The sequence below is a fragment of the Fragaria vesca genome, linkage group LG3, assembly GCF_000184155.1.
Source record: "Fragaria vesca subsp. vesca linkage group LG3, FraVesHawaii_1.0, whole genome shotgun sequence".
NCBI lineage: Eukaryota > Viridiplantae > Streptophyta > Magnoliopsida > Rosales > Rosaceae > Fragaria > Fragaria vesca.
In genome coordinates this window covers 16436124-16445828 of record NC_020493.1, presented here as the reverse complement: position 1 = coordinate 16445828, position 9705 = coordinate 16436124, and the positions used below count along the sequence as shown (strand labels likewise).

The 9705-nt window shown below is 40.9% G+C and overlaps 3 protein-coding genes and 1 non-coding gene across 4 annotated transcripts; 2 read left to right on the top strand and 2 right to left on the bottom strand.

Annotated features, from left to right (window-relative positions):
- Positions 1–660: 660 nt before the first annotated feature.
- LOC101298501 (cytochrome P450 71A25-like) lies at positions 661–2804 on the top strand. Its single transcript, XM_004295831.1, has 2 exons — positions 661–1613; positions 1953–2804. Exons 1-2 carry the CDS (start codon positions 675–677, stop codon positions 2562–2564), a joined length of 1551 nt encoding a protein of 516 aa, XP_004295879.1. The 5' UTR covers positions 661–674; the 3' UTR covers positions 2565–2804.
- An 853-nt stretch (positions 2805–3657) lies between these two features.
- LOC101312706 lies at positions 3658–5477 on the top strand. Its single transcript, XM_004294429.1, has 3 exons — positions 3658–3667; positions 3777–4398; positions 4796–5477. The coding sequence occupies exons 2-3, from the start codon at positions 3925–3927 to the stop codon at positions 5153–5155; spliced, it is 834 nt and encodes a 277-aa protein (XP_004294477.1). The 5' UTR covers positions 3658–3667; positions 3777–3924; the 3' UTR covers positions 5156–5477.
- Positions 4556–4627, bottom strand: TRNAQ-CUG. The gene has a single exon. It is a non-coding gene; the product is annotated as a tRNA-Gln (tRNA).
- A 362-nt stretch (positions 5478–5839) lies between the features above and the next one.
- LOC101312421 (vesicle-associated protein 4-2-like) lies at positions 5840–7942 on the bottom strand. Its single transcript, XM_004294428.1, has 7 exons — positions 7565–7942; positions 7235–7305; positions 6964–7045; positions 6719–6837; positions 6491–6568; positions 6292–6411; positions 5840–6196 (listed from the first exon to the last, which is right to left on the bottom strand). Exons 1-7 carry the CDS (start codon positions 7836–7838, stop codon positions 6137–6139), a joined length of 804 nt encoding a protein of 267 aa, XP_004294476.1. The 5' UTR covers positions 7839–7942; the 3' UTR covers positions 5840–6136.
- Between the last annotated feature and the right edge of the window lie 1763 nt (positions 7943–9705).

Here is a 9705-nt window from a genome sequence, read left to right as displayed (position 1 = left end):
GTTGGCCGCTTCCGCGTAACAAGTGGTATTAGAGCCCAGACGACGCTTGAGACTTGGTGTCTCATACGATCGAGTTACAATTTGGTGGAGCTCCTGTTTGGATTGGGATCACAAGATTCAAATGGTTGTGATCGAGGTTGAGCTATTGAAATTTGGATTGTGAGACAATTAGAGATGGCTAGAATCACACCAAGTGGAGATTATTGGAAAAAGTGTGGCTTAAATATAAGTCATTTGGAATCCTATATCGGAAACGTAAAGAGTCATCCTTAGGTTATAAGAAATGGTGCCAAACACACTAATGCAGAGGCCTTTTGTGTAAAACTCATACCCGTTTTTTCACCGGGTAGCCAAAATGGGAAAAGTATTGGCATTATTGAACCCATCTATAGGACCCGTCAGGCCGCCGCGTAACAACTTCTAGTGTTAGATATTTATTAAATAATGTCTTGTTTCTTAATGTCTCCATGATGATCCATTTTAGTTGAAGAATCTGCAAGAGTGATATAATCATATAGACTTAATATCATCGAAGGGCCAATGACAGTAGTAATGAATAACCACTTGCTCTGCATGCATGCAGGGTGAAAACCCTAGCCTATAAATACATAAACACAAATCAAAGTACCCAACTCACAGTAGTAGCAGAGAAGATGATACCAAAACTCCTGCAAATGCTAAATGAAACCTTTTCAATCCCTTTGCAACCTTCTCCTTTCATGTACTTCCTACTTGTGGCCATTTCCTTCGTTCTCTTACGCAGATGGTCCTCTAATACAAACTCATCTGTACCCCCTTCTCCACCAAAGCTACCCATCATTGGAAACCTTCACCAAGTAAGCTCCCTCCCTCATCGCTCATTTCAAACCTTATCCCAACGCTGTGGGCCTGTCATGCTTCTCCATTTCGGAAGCAGACCAGTCCTTGTCATCTCATCGGCTGAGGCTGCGTCCCAGGTCTTCAAAACCCATGACCTCACATTTTCCGACAGACCAAAGTTCATCTTCTTTGAGAAAGTTAGCTGCTTAAACTACAAAGACGTTGTAACAGCGCCTTATGGTGAGTACTGGAGGCAGCTCAGAAGTATATCTGTCTTAAATCTTTTGAGCAACAAGATGGTTCGTTCTTATCGTGCTGTGAGACAAGACGAAACAAGATTGTTGATAAGCAACATACTAGAGTCTTGTAATACCAAATCATCATCATCCTCCTCATCCTCAACGGCTTTCAATTTAAGCGACATGTTTACCAGACTCAGTCATAATATCATATGCAGAGTTTCCATGGGGAGGAAGTATGACGATATCGAGGAAGAAGGAGGGAAGGTGTTCATGAAGCTTGCCGGAGATCTGACAGAGTTCTTCACACGGGTTAACATTGGTGACTGTATTCCATGGCTTTCTTGGGTCACTCGCCTCACTGGGTTTGACGCTGAATTAGACGACCTGGCTAAACGAGCAGATACGTTTTTCGATATGGTTGTTCAAGAGCATATTGATAAACCGAATATTGGAGATGGAATGAAGGATTTTGTGGACGTTTTGCTTTCAGTTCAAAAAGAAAATGCAGCTGGTGTCAATCTTGATCGAGTTGGCATAAAGGGTATCATCCTGGTACGTACGTTGTTTATATTTTTTTTGAAATTAAAGTGCGAAGTTTCTATGTAAGTATATTTCAGTACAATTAAGTGATTAACTAGTATGTATTACATTGTGATATCTTACAGTCTATGCAGCAGATTAAATGAAGCTTAATTAGTTAATTTACTACATATTGTTTTTAGAACAAAATAATTAAGTTCACAAACGACCCTAATATAACAAAATTTATGTAAAGAAACAATACTGGAACCGATATACAAAAGACGTGATTTTTTAAAAACTTTGAATCTCACCTTATCTAGCTAGCTTTATTTGAAGGAGGTTAATTTGATTAACTGAATGCACATGCAGGATATGTTTGCCGGTGGCAGTGACACCACATTTACAACCTTAGAGTGGGTGACGTCCGAGCTACTGAGGAATCCGAGGGCGATGGAAAAATTGCAGAATGAAGTGAGGGGAATAGTCGGAAACAAAGAGGATATAACAGAGGATGATTTGGTTGGAATGCACTACATGAAGGCGGTGATCAAAGAGACTTTTCGTTTACATCCTCCATTTCCATTACTTATTCCTAGGTCGACAAGAGAAAATGTGAAAATCAATGGCTACAATATTGAGGCTAACACACAAGTAATGGTGAATGCATGGGCGATTGGAAGAGACACGAAGTCGTATACAAATGCCGAGCTGTTTGAACCAGAAAGATTCTTAGACAGTGCCATAGATTATAAAGGGAATAACTTCGAGTTGATTCCATTTGGTTCTGGTAGACGAGGATGTCCAGGAATGAATTTTGGGGTGACAGTGATAGAGACTGTTCTAGCAAATATTGTTCAAAAGTTTGACTGGAAATTACCTGATGGGGCAAGAGCGGAGGATTTAGACATGAGTGAATCTACTGGCGTAACCGCACATAGAAAATATCCTCTCAAGGTGGTTGCCACACCATATTTTCCTTAATTTTGAGGATCGGAGCTACCCCCGGCCATCCTCTTTTCAGAACTTCCCTTGCAACAATAACTATTTTATCACTTTTACTTCAAAAAAATAATAATAATCATAAAGTTTCACGTCAGATGCTTTTGTCGTTGGAGTTTATGAGAAAACACCCGGTCCACCATGACTTGTTCATGTGTACCTTTATTGGTATCTTATGTTTTCTTTCAAGCCAAAAAGTTTAGAATGTATGCGTTTCTTTTTCTTTTTATTATAATAAAATAAAAATTATGGAAGCAAATGTCTAAACTTTCTTCCCGTACGTTATACTTTCAGTTCCATCATGTTACTTTTTATACAATACTCTAAACAAAAAACATTAAAACTTAAAATACAATAATATTATTTCCCATGACAACAATACTTTACGATGATTTTGTGATTGTTAATTATTATTTATGTCGTATTATTTCTTTTAATCAGTAATGATTATGTCATGTTATTTCTTCTGCAACCGCCTTCAAGGGATGACAAGTCACCCCACTATATTCAACCGTCTTCTGCTAGAGAATTACAGTTTCCATTTTCCAAAACCAACCCGCATGCAAAGCACCGTCTTCCGTGGAAATTCCACAATTGTCATCGGATTTTGCCGTCCAAAACTGTGAACACATGAATGATCAAAACCTCAAAACATATCTTGGTCCTATTTTCAACTATATCAGCTGGCCTGACGTCCCATTGAATTTCGCCAACACAGAGTAGTCTAAAACTTCCCCACTGTGTAGTAACCAATTAAGAACAAACAAATGGTCACTAGAACCCAATAAGATAAGCAACAAATCAACAATACAACTCAACGTTGCCAGCTGAAGGTTAATATGCTAGCTGTGCGCCTGTGCTTTAACCCAACGCTAAAACAACATCGTTCCCGATCGGATCAGTTTTCTTAATCAAATCAAATCAAATGAGGTACAAACCTGACATCCAGCCCAACCCCGACAACCAACGTGTCACCCACAAACCCTTTCCTTGTCGGCAACGCAACGTTTTGCTCTCCCAAACCAAATCAAACCACCCCCATCTGTCACCTTCCACCTCCCAACAATATTCCTCACCACCTTTCCCTCTCCACCACCCACACCTTCCTCCCCAATTCCCCATTCCCACATTACACATTTCGCGTCTTGTTTCCCATACCCGAAAACCAAAACCAGAATCACATTTTCGTTGCACCTTTCCTTATATTCCAATCCCTCACCAAACTCTCCCACCCTACATTCACTCCCCAACTTTCTCTACCTTCTCTCCCCCTTGTCTTCCGAGCTAAATCATCGTCACCGCCGCCGCGGCCTTCCCCATTTAGGCGACGAGACGGATCACCATGGGGCGTGGTCTCTTCGCCTGCTTTGGAAAAGGCCACTCCTCTTCTTCCCCCGCCTCGCGTGAGAAACGCACGTCAGCCGTAGCCTCTACCGCTGACGTGTCGGCCGAGGAGCAGAGGAAGAGCGGGCCGGTGTTAGTGGAGCTGTTCTCGTCGCAGGGCTGCGCCACATCGCCGGTGGCGGAGCTGCTCTGTTCGAGGCTTGGGAGAGGGGATTTCAACGGGAGTGACGTGCCTCCGGTGGTGGTGCTCGCGTACCACGTCGATTACTGGGACTACATGGGGTGGAAGGACCCCTATGGTTCGAGCCAGTGGACGGTTCGGCAAAAGAATTACATTGAGGCCTTGAGGCTGGACACCATGTTCACGCCTCAGGTGGTGGTTCAGGGTTCGGTTCATTGTGTTGGCAACGATGAAAACGATTTGCTAACCTGCATCAAACAGGCACCTAGATACGCTGGTCCCACGTTCCAGGTGCGTAAGAATCGTCTCTTACTTTTTACTGGTTAAGTTTTATAATGTTGATCGAACAAATTTACGTGTTCCCAATCATGTTCTTAAAATGGCGTTATTTGCTTCACCAAAAAAAAAAGAAAAACATGTTCAAATTAAGTTCAAATTTTACGAAAAAAGGTCCCACCGAGATTTGAACTCGGGTTACTGGATTCAGAGTCCAATGTCCTGACCACTAGACCATGGGACCACTTTTGAAGGAAATTTCCACTTAAAATTATATATCTCTCTATGTGTGATAAAAACGAAAATGTTACCATTTACCAACTTTGCTACATTACTAGGAAAGTGCACAGTTTTCTTAAATCTTCGAATAGCCCAAAAATGACTGCTAGAGCTTTGTTTTGGTGATGAGCAGGCAACTTTCGAAAGATCGGCTTCTTCGGACTCGTTGCAAGTGTCTCTAACAGGAGCTTTAAGGACAAAGGTGGATGGCAATGGCGTCAATGTGATGGTGGCGCTCTATGAAAGTGGGTTAGTCACTGACTGTCCCTCGGGAGAGAACAAGGGACGCGTTCTGTCCAACGACTATGTTGTAAGAAGACTCGAAAAGCTTTGCACAGTTAAGGACATCACAGCCAAGAAGACCATTTCAGGGACTGTTACCTTCCCATTATGGGAAAGTTTCAATGCCACAAAATGTGGGATGGTCGTCTTCATTCAGAGCAGCTCGCATCAAATCTTTAGTTCGCAGAAGTTTCAGCTGCCGGAGAATTGAGAAGAAGTGACAGAGATTGAAATGATAGTCGATCTTTTCTGTGCTCTTGTGCTCAGGCAAGTAGGCAGCCGGCCGAGATCTCTGGCCATTATGTACAGGAAGTGTTGATAGTAGGGTACCGGTTTGTTTTCCTTTATAATCGTTAGAATATGGGAGAGAGATTTGCATTCGTGATGTATACATTCTTTTCAGATTCCAAGTTTGTGTTTGAATCAATATTTCTTTGTTCCAGTATTTGAGAGATGAAGATGCACTATGTTCCATTTGGTTCTCGCTTCAATTGCTTTGCTTGACTACCGTGCCTAATTGGTATGCCCTGTGAATGGAGAAGGGTGTAGTTGAGATCAGACTTCCGCTCTCCCTCTTGAAAATGGGTGTTGTAGTATCAATTGGATTCAGAACAAGATTGCAACCAGTCCAACATCATTGTAAATTTGTAATATAGGTTTATTACAGCCATGAAAGAACACCTACCCGCACAGGTAGTTAGTACCCAAGAATGAATCGTTTAAAGAAATCAAGTTGAGCATGCACGCAAATATGCCAAATAGAAACCAAAAATGAAATTCAAGATGAGAAAACCTCTAATTGCAGATCAAATGGAAGCTTATAGCATTGCCCATTTATAGTAATGGCCAAGTACAAAAACCAATAGCTAAATATGACACAAAATGTGGAACTTGACCTATCGAATTTCTTAATACTGAAATTCAAAGATTGAAAGGGCACCTCAAACATAGGAATATACAAAAACGCTGATACATGATGAGTCATACACCTATTTCATCATCCCAGGACAAACCTCATTATTTACAAGAAAACATATTATTTCTCAGCTACCATAACTAAATATGACAATTACTTCTCCACCTTCCTCTACCACTTATCCAAAGATTGATGAGCAGAAAGAATGCAATGTTGCACCACAAGAAAATCTCATCAAAGCCAAATCAACTTGTAACAAAAGCTAAAAATCAGGGTTTAAACTGAACCTACTGCTTCAACCTGTTGCCGAGCCAAATATTTCTCCCTTCGCTCCTTCTGAGAAAAAAACAACCAAGACACTTTAGAGAAAGAGAACAAGAAAAGTTTAGCTCATTCTACTGACATATACAGATCAGAGGTAATAGTTATACCCATTCATCTATTACAAGGCCTTCTCCAACATCACGAGGACCTGTGTCTACGGGAGGTTTCTTACGCACTTCAAGTGCAGCCTCAGCTTCAGCCAACTGCCTCTTCAGTTTTTCTAAAGCCTGAAACACAAATGTCATCATTACAATATTCCCAATCAAAAGAAAACACTAGTATTAAACAAGGCAGATTTCAACTTACAGGACTAGGGTGCTCTGCATCTAAAAATACAACTCGCAAAATTCGCTCAACTGCAACTAGCTCCTTTTGCTCATCAAACTGTATCAACAAAGGGTCAGTTAAATGATCACAGAGCAGGCATCAAACAACCAACTGGACAGTTCACTCAAACTTCCCAAAACAGTATGCATGCATGTAACACTTAACCAGCCACATCGAGCATAAAAGAGAGAAGAGCACTATATTTACCAGCTCAGGAGCATAGTCCGTTTCAGCTTTGACCTTTAAACTCATGATCTTGAACTTAACCTTGGTCTTCTGATCCACATTTTTCTCATTGCTATCAGGTTGTTCCACAAACCTAAACACTGTCATCACCGTAACCATAATCAAAACAATAAGACGGAAGCCATAAACATTTCATATTATCCAACACTAGAACATCAAAACGATAAAAAACATTTGTTACATTGGAGCAAGTGCAAGGCCATTACCAGTCGCAATTATGCTCTCTCCCGGCGCAAGAATACCACCCGGAGGCCGCATGTAACAGCTTTTCGGAGCAGTAGTTTGAAACTGAAGCAGCAGACTCATTTAATTAAAAATATATCCAAAAAAAAAAAACATTGAAACAATTACACAATGCATCTAAATCCTTGATCTTCTTAAATTTCAAGTAAGCAAAATCATCTTATTGTAACAAAAATGTAAAAGAGCGAAGCTTACACGGACTAAAAAGGAATAAAAGAATAAAATATGGAATACCTTGAAAGCTACATGAGACTTGCTACTGTTCTTCAGCCGAATTGCGCTCTTCACTTGTTTCCCAGGTTCATCTTCAAAATTCAATCCATCAAAACACATGATCAGTTCTCAGTAAACTTTGGAGCCAAAAAAAAATAAAATAAAATCAAGTGCTTTTTTATGAAGCACTTTACAAAAACGCAGGGAGAGTAAACGAAAAGTCAAAACATAATTGAAAATTAAAAAACCGAAAATCAAGAATGTTCGAAGCTTAACATAACGTCACACAAAAGCAGTTAAAAATTACGCAAAGTCAACAGGAGCGTTGAACTTGAGGAAACGACGACGTACAGGGGAAGTAGAGCTTGTTGGCGGGGTCGAGCCGGAGCCGACGCCGAGGCGGGAGGAGCGATCTCGCGACGGACGACACCGTTTTGGGCTTGGATTTCGATCCGTCCACGCGGCTCTGTAGGATCTGAGTCGAAGATGAAGACGACGACGTTTGGGAACCTGACTGCCAGAACGGGCAGAGAGAGAAGAGGTTGCCGTCGGAGTGCGACTTGTGCTGGCGGTGGTGGTGGTGGGAGTGGCTGTATTCGTGGTGGTGGTGGTGGTGGTGGTCCATGGTTAGTTCCTTCCCCGGAATATGACACGTGGCGGCTTTAGGCCATTGAAATCGGAGCTCTGTAACAAACTCTGTCCAGAATTTGGTGGTGGTTGCAACTTGCAACTTGTGAAGTGGCCAGGGTGTGAGGGACATAAATCGTATGGGGGGGAGTGTTCGGGTGTGTCTCATTTTCTTGCACCTGGACACGCGTGAGATTTCTATTGGGTGTTTGCTTTCTCTGCACAGGTTCCGAGGCCGCCACGTGGGGTTGATTTTGCGACTGCGTACAACGTGTCGTTGTTTGACAATTCTCTTTGTGAACAGCGACGTGTCGTTGGAGTGAGATTATTTATGGTAACAGCATGTCAGCATATATCCTCGTTTAATCCAATTATCCGAGAATCTGAAATTCTTAGATACGGTTATCTACACAACTTTCTCACGATAGTGTGATTCTTGTAATGGTGAGTCCTGCTTTCATATGAGAATTTTATTTTTCGTGTTACTGTGTTAAAATCGAGTAATAGAAAAAAAAATGTATCGATCATCATCAAAATAAAACCGTGTGAATCAATTAGATCAATAGAGACTATGAACATGTGATAGTCCGAAACTTCTTACAATTGTTAACAATGCAGGATATATGGTGAGTACTTAATTCATCATTTTAGTGGATCATGAGGACTTTTTAAGCCTAGTTAATGTGATGGAAATCATAAGTAATATTTCGGCATATTTTAGTTGGGGTGGGTATGGTTCTTAATGATGGTTTGCAAATAAGGTGTGTGTTTTGTGGAGTGATTTAAGAATCGACGATATTTGCTAGTTGTTTTTGTGCAGTGCATTGAGGGACTAACAGATTTGTGGCTAAGGTTGTCGGTGAGTATTTAGTGTGGAGGTTAGGAATTGATTTGGTGAATGATGACATTTGGTGTGTGCTTAATTGAGTAGTTGTGTGGAATTACAATATGGTTGAGTGGGGCTTACAAGACGTACTCACTTTGATATGATCCAATGAATGAGGTAAAAACTGTTGATGTCAAAATGCTGTAGATGCTAAATATTGCAGTAGTCCTAGCAATTAGTAATTAGATTTTCATTCTCATTCCAAAGTAATTAGTAACGTGTAATAAGTTTTTATCCAAAATCAACTTGTATATACATATTTGTGCAATGAAATTAACAAGGCCCCCCAATTGCGAAAACAATATATCTCAAGCCTTAACTTGTAAAAGATGGAGACGAAGAGCAACATGTGAAATACATCTTCAACCCTAACTTGTTTTTTCTGAGTTCTAGACCTAAATTACGAACTTATATTATGCGATAAAAGAACCAATATGTCACAGTGCCAAACCAATCTAAAAGTCTTGTGGACCATAGAAATCGACAATTTTCTTGTTTGTTTGTATTACATAGATAGTTAGGCCTCGATTAAGCGACATTTGAAAGGGCATGCAGAGAACTGAAATTGTCACATCCCGACCCTTATATTTTTACCTCATTTACTAGCGTGATTATAATAAGAATTTTACCGTCCCGATCTTTGAGTAAATAGTTTAATTGGTCCCTAGAGGGGTTTCGGGGATGATTATGTGCGGAGGATAATTCGTATGGGGAAAATACGACGACGGTAAAAATAGTAAATTTTAGCTAGTAAAAGGTAATTTTTATTCGGGTATTATTTTTCGGGGTGTTGAATTTTGGAATTTTAAGTTAAAAGGAGTGTTGGGTCGGCTGGGCCGAGCCCAACCCATTTCTTCTTCTTTTCTCTTCTCCCTCTCTCCCGATTTTCTTTCCTCCCACCCGGTTTTCTCCTCTCTACACCCAGAAGAGTTCCGGCCGCCCTCCCGCCGCCGTCCGACCTCCGTTCGCCGCCGGACCG